The 18,572-nt window shown below is 50.4% G+C and overlaps 1 protein-coding gene across 3 annotated transcripts; it reads right to left on the minus strand.

The window, feature by feature from the left end:
* Positions 1–6,308: 6,308 nt before the first annotated feature.
* On the minus strand, positions 6,309–18,540 carry FES (FES proto-oncogene, tyrosine kinase). 3 transcript variants are annotated; one of them, XM_079126812.1, is made up of 19 exons: positions 17,250–17,556; positions 16,886–17,107; positions 16,563–16,736; positions 14,704–14,800; positions 14,384–14,567; positions 12,539–12,676; positions 12,346–12,465; positions 12,041–12,163; positions 11,728–11,914; positions 11,523–11,606; positions 10,649–10,858; positions 10,216–10,338; positions 9,754–9,807; positions 9,114–9,232; positions 8,718–8,812; positions 8,502–8,625; positions 8,122–8,279; positions 7,890–8,012; positions 6,311–7,240 (listed from the first exon to the last, which is right to left on the minus strand). In XM_079126812.1, the coding sequence occupies exons 2-19, from the start codon at positions 17,096–17,098 to the stop codon at positions 7,098–7,100; spliced, it is 2,469 nt and encodes an 822-aa protein (XP_078982938.1). In that variant the 5' UTR covers positions 17,099–17,107; positions 17,250–17,556; the 3' UTR covers positions 6,311–7,097. The 3 variants fall into 3 exon arrangements, with proteins under 3 accessions (XP_078982939.1, XP_078982938.1, XP_078982937.1); XM_079126811.1 differs by lacking the exon at positions 17,250–17,556 and adding an exon at positions 17,648–18,540 and having other exon boundaries at positions 6,313–7,240; XM_079126813.1 differs by lacking the exons at positions 10,216–10,338; positions 17,250–17,556 and adding an exon at positions 17,648–18,540 and having other exon boundaries at positions 6,309–7,240.
* Between the last annotated feature and the right edge of the window lie 32 nt (positions 18,541–18,572).

The following is an 18,572-nucleotide window of genomic DNA, read 5'->3' on the forward strand; positions in this document are numbered from 1 at the left end:
TGCCTGCCACCCATTAAGACATCCCCGCCCTTTTTCCTCTTGCCCCCCCGACTTTTGTACTGGCGATTGAACCCAGGGGTACTTTACTACTGATCTACATTCCTAGCCTTTTTACACATTTTTAAAATTTTGAGACGGTTTAAGTTGCCCTAACTGACCTCGAACTTGGAATTCTCCCCACTCAGCTTCCCCAGTAGCTGGGATCACAGTCATATGCCATCACGCCTTTCTCAAATCCTTTCTATTTATCTGAAGCAACATCAGATAAGAATGATCACCACTCTGATTCAGCGGGATCATCAGGCCCACTTGGAAGACATACCATAGTCAGGCTCCCCACTCTTGAGTCATTCCAGATGCCACTGGGTATCGACCTTAGCACCACCTGGCTTTCTCTCCAAGTTCAGAAGCTGCTCCACCTTTTCTAGTTCATTAAATCAAGTGCAGCAAGAGATGTTGGCAACCACATAGATGCCACCCTGAATGACCAGCACGAAGCCCAGAGCAAGATGACTGTCTACTACCTTTCAGGTGTATTGTATACTTTTATTCTAGTTTGTGTTTGGCAGGGCAGTAAGAGGAGCACCAGGTTAGAATCTCCAACCCCTCAACTCTCCTTTGCATCCACAGGTTCCAGTAGCCTAATTTTCTGAAGGCAGGCATGAGAGGGGAAAAAGGGAAAGTGAGAATTAAATATGTGATTTGGGTCTCTTACAACTAGTTGGGGTCTCCTCTCCCTATCCCAAACTTTGAGTTAAACATTTTATTCAATAAGAACTACCCATCCTGGAAATCGCCACAGTGAGAATAGACACTGCCTGGCCAGGTGTGGTGGCACACACCTGTAATCCTAGGGACTGTGGGGGCTGAGGCAGGAAGATTGCAAGTTCTGGGCAATTTAGGGAGACCTTGTCTTCAAATTTAATTTTTTCATTTGTACCAGGGATTGAACCCAGGGGTGCTTAAGCACTGAGTACATCCCTAACCCTTTTTAATTTTTATTCTAAGACAGGGTCTCACTAAGTCACTTAAGGTCTCTCTTAGTTGCTGAAACTGGCCTCGAACTTGTGATCCTTCTATCTCAGCCTCTGGCCCCCAACCCTACCCAGTGCTGCTGGAGATTATACGCATGTGCCTGCATGCCTGGCTCAAATTTTTCATAAAAGGGCTGGGGATATAGCTCAGTGGTAGAGCACCCTGGTTTCAATCCCCAGCACGGGTTGGGAAGGAGTGTTAAAAAAAAAGAATACACACTGCCTGCCTTATGTGTGTGCTCCCTTGGGAGCTTGGCTTTGGGTGTCCTTTTACCTTTTATTAGTTGATCCTTTAAAAATCCATTCTTTGTTTCATCTGGATGCAGTGGTGCACACATGTAATCACAGTGACTTAGGAGGCTGAGGTAGGAGGAACACAAGTTGAAGATCAGCCTAAGCAATTTCATGAGACCTCCATCTTAAAACAGAAAGTAAAAAGGGCTGGGGATTTAGCTCAGGAGTAGAATGCTGGTAGGATTGATGCCCAATGCTACACATATACCCACACACAATCCATTCTGTTTTGTTGACAATGTCACCTTTCAGTGACACAGGGCATAAAATGTCCAGTCAATGTCCCAAGTGGTCCCCCACTGCTGGATACTCTTGGTTATAAAGACAGGCGGCTCCCTTGCCTGACTGGATGTGTCCGAAGAATACAAATATGTGACATTGTCCACTTAGGACTCTGAACGGCATGGCCTACATCCACTATGCATAATGGGAACTGCTGTGCCATACCTGGAAAACCCTGTATATTGCAGTCAACATCCAGTGGTACCCTTAAGGTGAAAGTAGGTGACCCATCTAGTCTATTTGTCAGGGTCAGGCAGGTCTAGTAACCAGACTATGTGCCCCGGAGTTCTTGCTCAACTGTGTAGAGTATCTAGGCACATTAGTGGGGCTTCTTTGGCCTCACATTCTGGAATCACAAGTCCTTACTTTGACCCTAGCCCTAGACAAACTGTCATATCCTATGTGATAGTGGCTGTGACTTTCACCTGAGAGGTATAGTTCTGACCAGGTGGTTGCTTCCACTGATATTCAAGGTCAAAGTGTCCTTTTCCATGGGCATCTCTCTTGGACATGTGTCCCACTCAATCTATTGCCATAGTGTCCCCAACTTCTACAGGAATTGGGACTTAATTATCTAGATGTCTTGCTGCTAAGCACGAGACCATCAGCCCATTGGCTATTGCTCACAGGTCAGTGAAAATGTAGTGAGGTTCACCATAAGAGGTGTTTTCCAGGCCAAGCACCATAGCCCAAATCTCTGCTTATTGGGTTATTATTATTTTTCCATGCAAAAAATTTAAACTGTTATCTCTGTGGCTGCACAGTGGCAGCTGTTCTGTATACTCTATTGGCCATTAACTGGGCTGTCAGTCCTTGAGCCATATCCAGGTTCTCAGGAGACTCAGTGTACTTCACACCCAACAAACCCAAGATGCTGGCAGTTTTTGGTCTTTGTCTTGGGGTTAGCCACACCTGTGCTTGGCCTCTCTTTATGGAAGAAAGAGATTCCACAGAATGCCTGGTTCACTCATTTCTTGGAGTACTTCCTCCTTAATGAAATAATGCTTGGTTAGCGACTAGGCATTGTGGCACACCCTCATAATCACAGCTGCTTGGGAGGCTGAGACAGGATGATCCAAGGTTGAGGCCAGTCTGGGCAACTTAGCAAGACCCTGTTGCAAAATAAGTAAATTAATTAAAAGGGCTTGGGGTGTAGCTCCATCCCAGGTACTGAAAAAAAAAAAATTTGGTGGGCAACATACACTTCACCAATGTTTTCATCCCAGATTGAAGATGTTGGAGTATAAAAATAGTCTCTCAGTGATCACCAGCACCCAATAACAAGGCCACTGAAAAGGGTTCTATGGCTTAGAGTTGTCAGGCAAGTGCCATGTGTCCTAAAATACAGAAGCCTTTGTCTCTGGAAGATGTCCTTCCTCCACAGGCTCTAGTCTGTGCAGCTGACTGATGAAAAGCTGACACTTTTCATCCAAAGCCTGGAATTCAGGGCCCCACTCAGGGGTGGTACTTTTTGGGTAAACTTGTGTAGTAGGATGAGTAGATTCTGTTGAGTAAAACTGATTCCAATGCTCAGGCATGCCCCTCGGATGTTTTGCCTCCTTTCAGTTTGCTGGAAGTTTTTGTTTTGTTTTGTGTTTTTTGGATACAGGGGATTGAACTCAGGGGCCCTCAACCACTGAGCCACATCCCCAGTCCTATTTTGTATTATGTTTAGAGACAGGATCTCAGTGAGTTGCTTAGCGCCTCGCCTTTGCTGAAGTTGGCTTCGAACTCACGATCCTCCTGCATCAGCCTCCCAAGTGCTGGGACTATAGGCATGCACCACCATGCCCAGCCCCACTTGGCTGGAAGTTTTAAGGTCAGTTGTTTTGTTGTTCTTTTTCTTTTTCCTTTGATAGACTTGGACATTGTCATCTGGGCATGGGTCCACATGGTGCATAAGAATTTTGCATGTCTGGCCTCTGTATCAGGTTAATTTTTCAGCTTTGGTCCAGCCATCCCATCTACAGAAGTTTGTACTGGTTATTCTCTAACTGGATGATGTTATCAACATAGTCATACCAAGACACTTCTGATGGAACCCCAGGCTTCTCTGTCTTGGCTTATGCATCAGTGGCAAACCACAGGGAGATGCAGGTAGCTCTTTGTCAGTACCGTAAAGATGCATTGTCACTCAAGTCAATGAGGATAAACTATTTTTCATCTTTCACACGTAGTGGAATGATCAAAAAGACATTAGTAGCCTGTAATCCCAGTGACTCAGGTGTCTGAGGCAAGAGGATTGCAAGTTCAAGGTCAGTTTCAACAACTTAGTGAGATTGTCTCAATATTAAAAAAAAAAAAAAAAAAAAAGTTGTGGTAAAGCAACCCTGTTTTCAATCCCCAGTATCACAAAAACAAAACAAAAATTGACATGAGCAAAGTCTACCTCTATATACTAGGTGACGTCGGTTTATGCAATGAATTCTGTGATGTGAAATAATCCGTAAGATACCAAGGTCAGGGGCCTTTTGGACTGGCCACTCAGGCCCCCACCTACCCTTCTATTCTATATTGCTTTGTAGTAGTCAGGTCTAGAGAGGTGACCACTTGTCCCTATCCTAATTCCCACTCCAAGGATCTAGTCCTCCAACCTAGCCTGTTTGTGCAGTGGGGAAGGGATAGTGCTGAAAGTGGTGGGTCAAACAGTTGTCCCAACAGAACAAACCTCAGCTGAGAGGCAGAGGCTGCTGGTGTCCCTCTTGTCTGCCCACAGTAAATGTTAAAGCTGGTCTAGTAAATAGCCCAAATCTTTAAGTCCCATGACTCTCGAGAGCCCTCCAAGAGAATTTTTCTTCATGGACAGAATCATCACTTGCCTCTTCAGGGATGACCTGGTATAAAGCCAGGTCTACGTAGCCTTTTAGATGGTTTCTCCCCTACCTTGGTCTATAGCTCATTATCTTGGACTTTCCCAAGGCTTCTGTCATGGGAAATGTGCTACCTGATAGCTGAATAGTTTTCTTTTGAAAAATATCCCTAGGGTTTAAGAGAAGAATCACTTCCCTTCATGGCCTGGTGTCAACTAAATGTGGAGTCTGATGGGGGTGACTATTTCATCATCATGATCTCCATTGTGAATCCAGGCACAGTGGCCTAATACTGGCAGCCTCCCCCAGGACTGTCCAAGAGATCCATGGTTCCTATATTGTCCATATGGCAGGAACCCATCTCAGATAGGTCACTGGTCATGATAGCTGTAAAGACCAGTGCAACAAGCCCTGATTGTCTTTATTTTTTGCTCCTTTGTATCCATGTCATTGGTTGTAGTCAAAAGTGGCCTGGAGTATGGGGTCAGTCCTAAAGCAATCAAGCAACTTCTCTTCCTTCCCATCAAGCAGATCTTGCACAGAACTCTCACCTGGCAGTCATATGAGTCATATTTCTGTAGTTTCACTAAACTTTTGGCCAAATCTCTTATCGCTCCTTGTAAAGTGAATCTCAGTACATTTCTGAGTGACTAGTTAACATTGATCACCCTTGAGGGTAGCCCTCTTAGATTTCAATGAAAAGTCTGACTTGTCTCTGTTTCTCTCAGCTCTTTCAAGTTCTGCTCTTCAGAGATTTTCAAAATAGCTTTATAGACTCCCAACCTATACAGGTTCAAACTCTGGCAAATACAAGGAAAGGAGACCAAGATGGATTCTCACTGATGACCCAAATCAATAAACACCTTAGGGAAGAAAATGGCTACCTATCACTAGCTTAAGTTGTAAGGGTTCTTTTTCTTGAAATTATGGGTCATCTGATCTTCATTTCTTCCATCACTCTCCATTCTCTTTAAAAATAAGATCATCTCAAGAGAGGTGGGAGGGGTGGGGGTGGGAGGAAAAAATAACAGAATGACTCAAACATCATTACCCTATGTAAATATATGATTACACAAATGGTATGCTGTTACTCCATGTACAAACAGAAACAACATGTATCCCATTTGTTTACAATAAAAATAAATTAAAATAAAAAAAAAATAAGATCATCTTCATCTTATCTGCTTTTTCCCAGTCTTTGCAATGGAGGGAGGGGCATGGTCCACTGAGACCTACCATAGCCTACCCAGAAGCAATTCTTTAGTTCTTTTTTTAACCACTTCCATTGGAGAAATTATTTCACTTACTATTTTCATTTAATCACACTCCAACTTAATTTCCTGTATTTATTTATTTTTGGTGCTGGGGATTGAACCCAGGCCTCAGACATGTTGGAAAAGTGATGAACTACACCCTCCAGCCCTCAATTTCCTCTTTTTAAACGAGTTATAGGGTTCTCTTTTATCTCTTTGAAAACTGATATCAACCATTTTCTGATTTTCTTGAGGGATGGTTATTTTACTTCATGGTTCGTATTACTTGTTTCTTGTATTGTAAATCTTTCCCATTTTTTTTTTAGTTCAGTCCTATGCTAACTTCATTTATTTATTATTTATAGCACAGACGATTGAACCCAAGGGTGCTCTACCACTGAACTACATTCCCAGCCCTTTTTATTTTTTATTTTGAGACAGAATTCACAAAGTTGCTGAAGCTGGCTTGGAACTTGGTCTCCCGAGTTATTGGGATTATAAGCATGTGCCCCAACACCTGGTCTACCTTGTCTCAATCTTCAGTTTCTTCTGGGAATATGTGTGTGTGTGTGTGTGTGTGTGTGTTTTAAAATTGTCAACAGACCTTTATTTTATTTGTTTATTTGTGGTGCTGAGAATTGAACCCAGTGCCTCAGATGCACTAGGCAAGTGCTGTACCACTGCACTAGGACCCCAGACCCAGGAAACTCTTGAAAGATGAACTCCTTAGAAAAAGCATTTCTTTCCTCTTCAGCCACATCGGTCTCTGAGTGGAACCCTAACCCTCCCTCTCTTCTCAGCTCCTCTTGAATTGTATGTAACATCTACAGTGTCCGTTACTCTCTAACATTTATAAGCTGATGACTTTCACATCTCTGTCACCAGCCTTAACCTTCATCGGGGCTTCAAGGCTGATCTGCACACTTGTTATCTTCATAGCCCCTTAAGCAAAACATCTCTGAACTCATCATCCTCCCCACAGTGCTGCTCCTCTTTTTGAGGTCCTATTCCAGGGAACATCGCCACCATCTGGCCAAAACTTGTATAACACCCTTAGCTCTTACCCTCAGCCAAGTCCCACATCCAGCTACTACCAAATTACATCAGCTCTGCTCCAGGTCTGCTTGTCCTCTGCAAGGCCACTAGAGAGGCCTTGCAGGCCTTCTAAGATCTGCCCTTCAGAGGAGGATACATGCCAAGAGTACTGGATGAACAAAAGTAGTTTTATTATTTCTTCCTGGGAGAGGAAGCCCTGGTACAGCAGGGACTAGAGCCAACATGGGGCTGCATTCTGCTGGCAGCAGAGCTGCTGCTGGTGATTGGAGCCCAAGAATGTGGACAGCTGTCCAAAGTGTGAGTGGGAGCTGCCAAGGAGGTACACTCTTGCCTGAAGAAGCCACTGGCTTGAGAAGGAGGTCCCAGCCTCACCGATGCCGCTTTCGGATGCTCTGCAGCTCCTGGTAGATGGTGCTGAAGCTGGGCCGCAGCCCAGGCTCATAGGCCCAGCACTGCTCCATCAGCCTGAACACAGCATCAGGGCACAGCTCTGGGCAGGGCAGGCGGCCCCCTGTGAGGACAGGCATAGCACACCAGGCATGAGGAAGGGTTCCTGGGGCAGCATGGAGCAACAGGAGCTACTGAAGATGTACTATCCCTAAAGTCATTCTTATTCAACAAAGACCCCAAGAAACAGAGGCCTGGATATGGCCTTTTTTTTTTTTAAGGTATTAGGGATTGAACCCACAGCCTCATGCATGTTAAGCAAGCACTCGTCACTGAGCTACATTCTCAGTCATTTTAATATTATTTTGAAATAGGGTCTCACTAAGTTGATGAGTGTTTTTAAGTTGCTAAGGCTGGTCTCAAACTTGCTGTCCTTCTGCCTCAGACTCCCAGGCCGCTGGGATTACAGGTGTGCACCACCATGCCCAGCTGAGGCCTGTGTTCCCACCATGGGCTACTTGTGTGACCTCCACAAGCCTGTTTTTCTATCTGCAAAAGGAACATATTAATCTCCACCTTACATTTGGCAAGGAGTAAATGAAATAACATATGGCCTAGCACTAACAGGTGCTCTGCTCAGTGGCAGTTTCAGGAATACTCTTATTCTGCCCCAGTGAGAAGGCTGGGAGGTTAAGGGAGGAAGAGGTGTCCAGATGGAGCATGGGAAAGAGGGTGTGGCCCTGAGGATGCCATCATACATGGCTCAACCTTACCCTTTTCCACAAACTCCCGTGTTTGCTGATTGCTGAGGTTGGGATAGGGCGAGGCTCCCAGGCTGAAGGTCTCCCAGAGCAAGATGCCAAAGCTCCACACATCACTCTCAGAGGAGTAGCGGCCTGCAGGGGAGGTAAGGCAGCATGAAAGAGCCGTCCATGTCCATGGAGTCAGATACTACCCATGCCCAGTCTCCAGTGTTGCAAAGCAGGCTTGGCAAGGACCAGGTACCATAGTTAAGGGCCTCAGGTGCGGTCCACTTCACCGGGACTTGTCTGAGACCCCCTGAGGCTGCATAGATTCCATCAGCTTCCTCTCGGGACATCCCAAAGTCACTGATCTTCAGAACGTTCTTCTCTGTCACCAGGCAGTTCCGAGCAGCCAAGTCCCTGGGTGAATCAGGGCCAGGGTCTCCTTTAGTTAATGTTTCCTGCCCTGCCTGGGCTGAGCCCACCAAACAAAGCCATTGATAGAAGCTGCTGCTTGTTCCAGGCACTCATGGTCTATCAGGAGAGGCTAACTCCACCTCTGGAGCTGATGCCTGATAGCCAAGGAATGCAGGGGTGATAGCCCCTCCTCACTGGGGGATGTCAGGGCTGTAGCCCACTCACCGATGGATGCAGCACTTGCTTTCCAAGTACTCCATGCCTGCAGCCGCGTCCCCCACCATTTGCAACAGAGTCTTCACCCTCAAACGGGCTCCCTCTGTCCGCAGGAAGGTCAGAAAGTCTCCTCCTGGAGGTGGGGGCAGGCTTGAGCCTCCTGCGGGGGGCAGTCACCTGGCCAGGCTAAGATCCCCCACCCTGGAGATCAGCACCCCTGCTCACCCTGCACAAGCTCCATGACAATGTAGATGGGCTGTTTCTGGGTACAGACACCAATGAGACGCACGATGTTGGGGTGGCTGTACTGCTTCAGGATCCTGCAGGGCACTGCAACTTAGGCACATGCAGATGGGGTCTACCTCCCACCTCCCTCCAGAAACCCCAGGGAGGATGGGAGAAGGACTGGAGAGAAGAAAAACTTGACTTCTGGAGGCTAGCAGCCCTAGATATGTGGCCCTAGGTGGGGCCTCAGCAGCTTTTATCCCTTGGCACTATGGGAGGGTGCTACCCAGTTGCAGGGGGTGGCAAGAGGATTAAATGACACCATAGAAATCAAGCATTTTATGCCTGGACATGTACAGGGGACACTTTCATATGGAACCTCTGGTTGTTACCTACCTTGCTTCCTGCAGAAACTTGGCTTTGAGGTCAGGGGGGAGTGTCTCTCGACAGGACTTCACTGCCACCAGAGTGTTGTCAGCTCTCAGGCGTCCACTGAATACTTCACCGAAGTTCCCCTGAAATGGTCTCAGGCTCCTACCAAAGCTTCCCTATGTCACTTTCCTTTCTCCACTCAGGGGGACACCCACCTTGTCCCCACGCCCTCTACATTCATTCCCCACATTCAAAATTACTCACCCTAGCTCTCTAGGAGTTCACCTCCTAGTTAGGGAACTGAGATGGGCCAGAAAAGTCACCTGTGACATGCCACATTCTCCAAGAGAAGTGACATGAAAAATCCCAGAAACACTTTCCTTTGGGTTTGAAAAGCATTCTTTTTTAGAAAAGTGACTTCCTTCCTAGGTAGGTATTTTACAGTTCACATTAATGAGTGTTTCTTCACATATGCAAGAGGCCTCTGAGGGGACAGGAGTTAGGGTGGGGTACCAGTGACAGAGCTGTCTTCCAGGGAGTTTGAGGGTGGGTACTCTGCTTCCTGCAGGATAGGGAGGCTGAATAGATCTCAGCTGTGGGCTGGAGGAAGAGGCAAGCCAGAAGGAGGCTAGCAGAGCACCCGCATGGTGGAAGCCCAACTCACCCGCCCAATCTGCTCGCCCAACACCAGGTCCTCATGGTTTAGCACCCACTTGTCCTGGGGAAAAGCAATTAGGAAGTCAGAAATCAGTGATGAGAGGGGATGCTGGGCCCTGGGAAGGACTGAACAGCTCTCCCACTGACACTGTCTTTCATTTCTTGGAGTCTTAGTGTGTTGGTCTGTCTAGTGGAGTTGGGTATCAGATTCATACTCAGATGACTCCGGGGAGCAGCCAGGTGCCCTTACCAAGTGAGCACCAGTCAGTTCTGCACAGCCCATGGAGTGGGAGTAGCCTTGACATTCCAAACTTAGAAGTCTGGCCACCTTGTGGAGTGATGGCTCCCTTCACATTCTGCATGTAGACCACAGACATAGCAAGTCCTTACTGCTCCCACTCTGGAGGGTCCTGACCCATGATCAAGCCTTACCACAAGTGGCACAGGCCGGGTTTGGGCACAGGCTCACCTTGGGCACAGGCCTGTACAGGACAACACCACTCTTCTTGGTGAGAGGCTGCCGGGAGGACAGCAGGTGGTCAATGAGCAACGGGATGCTGGGAAAGCCGTCCCCTTCCAGCCGGTACAGGTTCTGTGGGGCAAGGGGACTGGGGTCAACAGCCTCCTGGCAGAGGGCAGGAAGAACAGCAGGGGATAAAGGACCTGCTTCGGATAAGAGGCAGAGAGGCCTACAGAAAAGACAGCACATGGGGTGCAACTCTGCTGCCCTCTTGGTGGAGGATGCGTGCTTAAGCCTCTATTGCATTGCAGGGACTTGGGTGCTCTCCATAGCTCCTTCCACCCCAGCTAGGGAGGCATCTAAGATGTAGCAGCTACTCTCTAGAGGCCATCAGTCTCAAAGTCATTCCACTGGGGGAGGAAAAGTTCCCAGCCCCACTCACATCCAAGGACTGGATGATGAAGTGCCGGGGCTGGCCATCCCACAGCACCGAGAGCACATATTCCTGCTTGCCCTGGCTCTCCCGCACCAAGAAGTCCCCGGAGTGTGTCAGCAGCTCAGCCACCTCAGCCCGCGGGATGGCCCCATGGTACCACAGCTGTTCATGCAGGGGCTTCTGTACCTCTGGAACGAGCTGCAGTGGTGGGGGAAGCTGGGCAGGGGAGAAGAAAGTGGGGTCACTCAGTCAGCTTAGGGAAGGCCACTGGGTCAGTGGCCACCAATAAGCCCCCACCCAAGAAGCCCTCAGTCCTTACAACCACCAGAGTGGCACAGAGCCATCTGTGGGCCCCTGTATCACTCTGGGAAGAACTGGGATGGGAAGTCCAGACTGGCACTCCCCAACCAAGCTGGTGCCTTCTTCTCCAGGCTACAGAGGCCCCTGACCATTCCTGGAGCAAGTAGAGCCCTGAGTTAGCCAAAGCTGCTGGTCCCTGTAGCACACTGGGGTAGTGGGTGGAAGGGGGACAGGGATTGCAGGATTTGGAGGCATCTTCAGCCAGAAATCCTAGGGGGGAGAGGGACACCCCAAAACCCAAAACCTGGGAGGCTGAGGCAGAAAGATCACAAATTCAAAGCCAGCTTCAGCAACCTAGCCAGGCCCTGAGCAACATACAACCCTGTCTCAAAATAAAAAATAAAGACAGCTGGTGATATGGCTCAGCGGTTAAGCATCCCTGGGTTCAATCCCCAGTACCAAAACAAAAAGCAACTCAAAACACCAAGGAGGGAGCCTAGAGGTGTATGTCTGAGACTCCTGGCCTGGCCTACCTCTTAGGCACATGCAGAGGTATGAACCCAGGCTAACTGGCACTCACCGAGAACTTGGGGCGGAAGATTCCTGAGAAGTGGCTCTTAAGGATCTCCAGCGTGGGTGTCCTTCCCCCCTCTCGCTCCTGCTCCTGAGGCCAGGGACAGACGTCAGCAGGTGGCCAGGCTTGGGGAGGGGGAGGGCAAAAATGAGGAGCACAGCCCCTGCGGGCAGGCATGGCTAGCAGGCAAGGGCAGTAGCAGGTGGCTCACCGAGGACGAGGTGGAGTGGCGGTCATCCTGCAGGAGCAGCACTGCCGGGGGCTCGCCAGGGCCCAGCTGCTCCAGCTTGGTCTGCAGCAGTTCCTGCTGGGCCTGCAGCTTGGCTTGGCCACACAGTGCTACCTGCAGCCCCTGCAGCGCCTCCTGCAGTGCCTGCTTCTTGCCTAGCAGCTGCACCCTGCAGGCCAAGGGCGGTAGGAGGGTAGGACAGAGACATGGACTCAGTCCGCAGCTGGAAGCAGCAGTAGGTAGGACAGGCAGGACAGAGCAGGGCCAGGAAGCTGCTGCAGGTGAGCCCACTCACCGCTCCCGGGGGTGGGTGTTCTGCTCCTCACTCTGGAGTTCACGCTGCAGCTGACTGACCACCTCCTGTCGGTTCAGCACAGTCTCAGTGGCCACAGCCAGGTCATCTGTCACAGACGTCAGTCTGTACCCACAAGAAGAGCAGGGTTAGAGCCACACTGCCCACCAGCATCCCTGCAAAACCAAGCAAGCCTGGTTGCTTAGCCACAGCTCGATATGGGCAGAGTTCCCTCCCCACCCTGCCCACATGGACACCCATGGTCTGTCAGGAGCCTTCCCTGGCCTGGGTGCCAAGCCACCACGCACGTGTGCTGCACGCTCTCCACAGTTAGCTCGTTCAACTGTAGCTCTCCAGGCTCCAGCTGTTCACCCTCCTCAAGCAGCGACTCATCAAAGGTGACACAGGGTGGGATGTCAGGGGCGGACCTGTGGGTGACATGGCCCCATCAGTGAACAGGCCAGTAGCCCTGGTGTCCAGCAGGTGTGAGGATGGGCTTACCCATACTGTCGCAGGAAGCCTTGGTATTCAGCCTCTGGCTGGATGCGGGCAACAGCTGCAGCCATCTCCCGGTGAATGGCAACCACCTCATCCTGCACCAGACTGCTAATCTCCAGGTATTCCTGCAGGATCTCCTTCCTGTCCCCCAGATGCAACCTCCAGTTAGAGAGACTTCAGGCTGGGAGAGGCAGGCAGTTTAGTCTAGGGCATTGGGTTTGGGGCTGTGCTGGGATTGACCCCACCTTAGCTCATGTGACCTCAGGCAAATTATTTAAAAACCTCTCCCTGATCTTCTATTTCCTGATGTGTGTGATGGACACACTGACAGTTGTAATAAGGATCCCATGAGATCCTGAGTACAGGGTGTCTGGTACTCAGGAAGTACTCTGGCAGCCAGCTTAAAAGCTGGGGCTCTGGGCCCCCAATAAATGTATAAGCCACCCATGTGCTACTGATAGGCCTGAGAGCACCCTTCAGTTCCAGCCTCATGTCTTCATCCTCCTACCCAAAAAGTCCCACTGAACATTGATCGCTCAGACACCCCAATTATACTAGCTGAAAAAATGAACTCCTAGTCCCCAAAACCTCTTCCTTCCATATCCTTCTCTAAACAAGATAATGGTAACTTTATCTTCCAGGTGCTGTAAGCACAGACTTGACAGGTTTGATTCCTCTATTTCACACTCCACTTCTAATCATAAGAAAATCCTACTGCTGTACCTTCAAAATCTACCTAGGACCTGACCACTTTCTCACCTCCATCACTACCACCCTGGTCCAGTGGCCAAGATCCGCAGTCAGGATCCATGCAGGACACTCCCGTCTGACCTCTCTCCTCTGTCTTCACCCCTTAAAAGTCTATTCTTAACCCAGTAGCCACAGCAACCATATTAAAATAGAGGTCAGATCATGTCACTATGGTTCACTCAGAGCCAGTCCCCACACTAACCTGTTCAACCCTCCCGTGAGCCCCCAACCTCTGGCTCCTCTAGCCCATGTCTGATTCTCCCTTCCCCTTGTTCTGCAGAAGATCCACTGACTCTTTGTTGCCCCCTAAAGCTCTCTTGCTACAGCACCTGTATACTCACTGTCCCTCTTTCTGGAATAGTCTTTCTCCAGAGAGCCCCATGGTTCACTCCCATACCTTTCCTAGATCTGTCTTGGAATGTCACTCTCTCATGTTCTTTGTGTTTTCTGTGGTACTGGGGATTGAACCCAGGAGTGCTCTACCACTGGGCTATATCCCCAGCCCTTTTAATTTTTTATTTTTAAACAGGGTCTAGCTAAGTTGCCCAGACTGGCCTTAAATTTGTGATGCTTCTGCCTCGGTCTCCAGAGTTGCTGGGATTACAGAACATCACCATCTCGAAGAGGCCTTCTCAGAGCACTCTAAAATTGCAGCTCCTCCCCTGCCTCAGCACTCCTAACCCCCTTTCCTAATTTTTCTTCAGAGCACTTCTCACTTCTCACATGCTTCCTATTTCACGTCTTCCCTCCCTCCCTCCACTAACCTGAAAGATTCCAAGGACAGGTGTTTGTCTACATTCAGCTCTGCTACATTCCAGAGCCTAGAATGGTGCTCAATGAATTTACTAAACCCTAGGACTCTTCCCTCCCCTTGCCTCTGACCCTTTGCAACCCCCAAGCTCTCCTGCTGCAGCACCTGTACACTTGCTCTAAGGGCCTCTGGAATAGTGTAATTTGGATATAAGTTGATTTGCTGAGGACCCATCCTCACTCAATTATATGGTCCACACTTTTATAGGAGTGAGTTTTCTGGGCCCTGCCTCTGGACCCAGTAGTGGATTTAGGACTGTTAATGGATGGGTGGGACTGCAGGCTTACAGGATGTGCACCATCTCCTCATGCAGGTCCTGCAGCGACTGCAGCAGGCTAGGCAGCATGAGCTGGTGGTGGTGCTGGTGATGCAGCTGTGCAGCCCGCACACCAAGCACGTATCGGTTGTGATGGGCAAAGAGTTTCCAAAGGCTGCGAACGTATTTGTCTTTGGCCTTGTCACGGTCCTTGTCTGCAGGTGAAAGGTGAGGGAGGTGTGGAGAAGAGTGTCAGCACAGGGGCCTGGCTACTCCCCACTTTCGGGACACCCATGGGCAGGTGAGCACTGGTTTGGGATTCCCTCCCTGCCAGCAAGGGACTCCACAAACCTTTGCTGGCCTCCTGGTATTTGCGCCTGGCCTGGGCACTGTCCCGTGCCAGGGCTCGGTATTGGCTTTTCAGTTTCTCAATGTCCTGGTTGTGGGTCTGAAGAGAGAGGGATGGCCAGAATAAGAAGGAAGGTCCCTAAGCATGGGAGATTCCTTCTTGAGGTAAAGCCCTGGCAAGGTCCTGCCATTGAGTCAGGCCGCATATCCAAGCCCATCTTCCTGGATTGTTCTGGAGATATGTGGGGGAAGTTGGCTGCAAAAGTTAGGGTCAGAGAAACTGTTACAGACAGCCCACTATAGGAGGCAGACAGGTAGCCTGGGCAGTGCTTGAGAGTGCTATCCTGGAGCTATATAGGGCCAGCTTCAGGATTGTGCAGCCTGTATTGTCACACAGGGCTCCATATGCAAAAGGGTCTTAAGCATGGTTTGCATGCTCTCTTGTTACTATATTGAAGAAAAAAATTTTTTTTTGGTACTAGGGATTGAACCCAGGGCATTACACATGCTAGACAAGCACTCTACTACTGAACTACATCCCCAGCCCTTTTTTGTTTTGAGAAGGGACTAAGTTGCCCAGGTTGACCCTGAACTTGCAATCCTCCTGTCTCAGCCTCCTAAGTAGCTAGGGTTACAGCACTACCACATCATGCAGTGTCGTATTGAAATTCCTAATAATTTCTTAAAAGGGGCCCACATTGTCATTTTGTACTGGGCTTGGCAAATTATGTTCCTGGCCAATAGGAACATTAGATGGCAGCTTGACAGCAGAGTTCTCATACCAGTTCTCCTGTTTAGGTCCTGGGACACCTTGGGCAAGCTCCATCCCTCTTTTCTGAATCTCAGTTTCCCCATCTATAACTGAGCGAAATGCATAAACTAGAGTGGCTTTTCTTTTAAAGAGCCAGAAAATAAGTATTTCAGGCCTGTAAGTCATAAGGTCTCTGTTGCAATTATTTGATTCTGCCATTATAGCTCTATAGCAGCCATAGATGATATGAAAACAAACAGACATGGTTGTGTTCCAGTAAAACTTCATAAAAATGGGCAGACCCTAATGTTCGATCACAATAAGCCTGGGAGGCAGAAGCAGGAGGATCCCAAGTTTTGAGGCCAGCTTGGGAAACTTAGTGAGATCCTGTTTCAAAATTTAAAAACGGCTGGGGATGTAGCTCAGTGATAGAGTGCCCCTGAGTTTAGCCCCTCGTAGTTCCAAAAAAAAAAAAAAAGCAGACCCTTGAATGAGATCATTTTCCTGAGAAAGCGTGTGAGACCAGGCTGGCCACCAGGGGCTGCTGTGGGTCCGTGGCAAACTGGGCTCTGTGCTGGTGCAAGAGGTGTGGTTCCCTCGGCACAGTGAATGCCGCTGGACTGAAGCACCCAGAGAAAGTGCAGCTCCAAATCATACAGCCTACAGCTAAGGAGCTGGTGGAATTCAGATCTAGGCAGGCCAATTTCACCTGTGAGGGGGCCACTCCACTGCCCTGTCACTGGGGCCCTGGGAAGGAGCCCTAAACAAAAGGCAAACAGACAGACCTTCATTCCTCTCACTGTTTCTGGGATCCATGCAGAAGGTAGAGCACAGACCCTGGGCTCCACCTAGGTAATGAGAGGCCTCACCCATCCTTGCATACCCAGCACTCTGGCCAGAAACAGACAATATACGGACAGGCCAGCTGTGCTGCAGGCCAAGTGGGGGTAGGGCAGAAGCTGCAGCAGGGCTGGAGCATGCCATCCTGAGGCCCGGCCTGCGGTCAGGGACTTCCACTTCCCCAGTTAATCTAGGGGTCTTGTGCAAAACCATTCTTTGTAGGCTCCACATTGTGACAGAAATGACCAGAGTCTGTGTGCCATGCACCCACCTTGGTGAGTTCCTGCTGCAGCTGCTGCCACTGCTCACTGTAGGTCTTGCGCAGCTGCTGCCGTTCCCGTATCAGCAGGCTCAGCTTGCTCAGGGGCCCTGAGTTCAGATCTTCTGCATGCTGCCGCAGCACCCGGCTCAGACCCTCTGTCTGGCTGGTGATCTCTGCCCATGACTATGGCACAGGATCGAGGAGGCAGGGAAGAATAGACAATGGCTCCCAAGCCTGGACCTGCCAAATCTCCAACTCCATCCCAGAGAATTTTAGGAGAGGAGGGGAGTGGACAGGCATAGCTAGCACCTTCAGGGAATCCAGAAGCCCACCTGGCTGACAGGACTGTCAGGGCCACTACTCCGGCTCTGGCCTCCACTATCCTGCAGGGACATGTGGTGAAGAAGTCCTGCATATTCCCGGTCACTCTTGACCCGCTGAGCCATCCACTTCCTCATGCCCTCCAACAGGCGAAGCTCTGCGTCCTGCATCTGCTGCACTGCCCCATGGCCCTGGGGGCTGCACAGCTCTGAGGAGAAGCCCATAGTGGTGTCCTAGGGACAGAGAAGAGGCCATCATTGGGGGCAAAGCAGCAGCTGGAGATGAAAGGAGGGGACAAAGAGGCTGGGGGCTACAGGGTCAAGAGGACTGCAGGGCCAGGAGGAGCTGCAGACAGGTAGGTGGGTGGGGTCTTGCCTTGCTGAAACAGCAACAGGTACAGAACAGTAGCCTGGCCTAGGGCTGGCCTTCATTGCTTCCTATTCCCGCAGTCAAGCCCTAGTGCCAGAGTTCCCCTTTCCAATCCTGGAGCAGGAACCAGTCTGGCGTCAGCCCCATTCCTAGGTCCTTCCATCCAAAATCCCCTTACAGAGGCCTAGGTCAGGCCCTCCACAGGGCCAAGCAGAGGCTTGGCCTCAGGCGTCCACTGCCGGAGCCCTGCCACTGTGGCCGCCCTGTCCTTCCGCGTCCCCTACCCCCACCCGGATGGGTGTCAGACTCTCAGGATGCCTGTCTGGCCCCTGCCCACTGCCACCCTATTTCCAGCCCCAAGCCCACGCGCGTCGTCGCCTGCTGGGCCGCGAGGCTGCTGTTACCGGCGCCGCGGGTAGCTGCTCCTGGGCCGGCCGTGGACCAACTCAGGCCCGGCGCAGACCCCCAGCCAGTTCCTGATTCCGCGCTTCCTCCTCCCGCGGTTTCAGTTGGCCCAGTCCCCGGGGCGGGCCTGCAGAGGGGAAGGGGCGGGCGGGAGCGGCCTGCGGCCCGATGCCCGCCCGCCCGCCCCCCTGCTCTGTGCTGGGCCGCAGCAGCCTCGCCGCCGCTCGACCACGGAAACGGAAGGGAGGGGGAGGCCGGGAAAGAATGGCCTTGTGGAGAGGACCCAGCACCGTCCCAGGAATGAGAAAGGGCCTGCGGTGGAAGTGGGGAAGGTCACAGGGTGAAGTTCTAGACAGGTATTGGGCTGGGGGAATCCACAGAGGTGGGTCCTAGCCGGCCTCCCAGGTGACCCAGAAAAAGAAGGGGGAAAACTAGTCCAGGCCCTCCCCACCCCACTGAATTCCCTAAGGAGAACTCAGGCCAGCCTCCATTTGAATAAAATTTCCTAAGGAGAGGCCTGTCAGGCACAGGTCCTGGTAGCATCATCTCCAACCTCTACCCCTGGGCAAGGATTTCTATTCTAAGGGAACTCCAGGACTGGCAAACCTAGCCATTCCCCAGCTGGGGAATAGCTAGTTATGCAGTTTTCCATCTGGGACTCAGAACCCCCCGCCACACACCAATGTCATCTTTGTGTTCACTCTGGCCCCACTTCAGGCCTCAACTTGTAGCCAAGTCACATTGAGGGGTGGGTAACACTGAATAATTGGACACAGGTCCACCTATTCTCTACCCTGCTCAGCCCCTATCAGGCACTTGCCCCACACCCTGGGGCTTGTCTCCAGCTTCCATCCTCTTGCATCTGTTCCCTACATGAGGCCCTAGAGTTCCTGGCCTTCTGACACAAGCCTACCTGTAGGCAGG

The sequence above is a fragment of the Sciurus vulgaris genome (assembly GCF_902686455.1).
Source record: "Sciurus vulgaris genome assembly, chromosome: 2".
NCBI classification, from domain to species: Eukaryota; Metazoa; Chordata; class Mammalia; order Rodentia; family Sciuridae; genus Sciurus; species Sciurus vulgaris.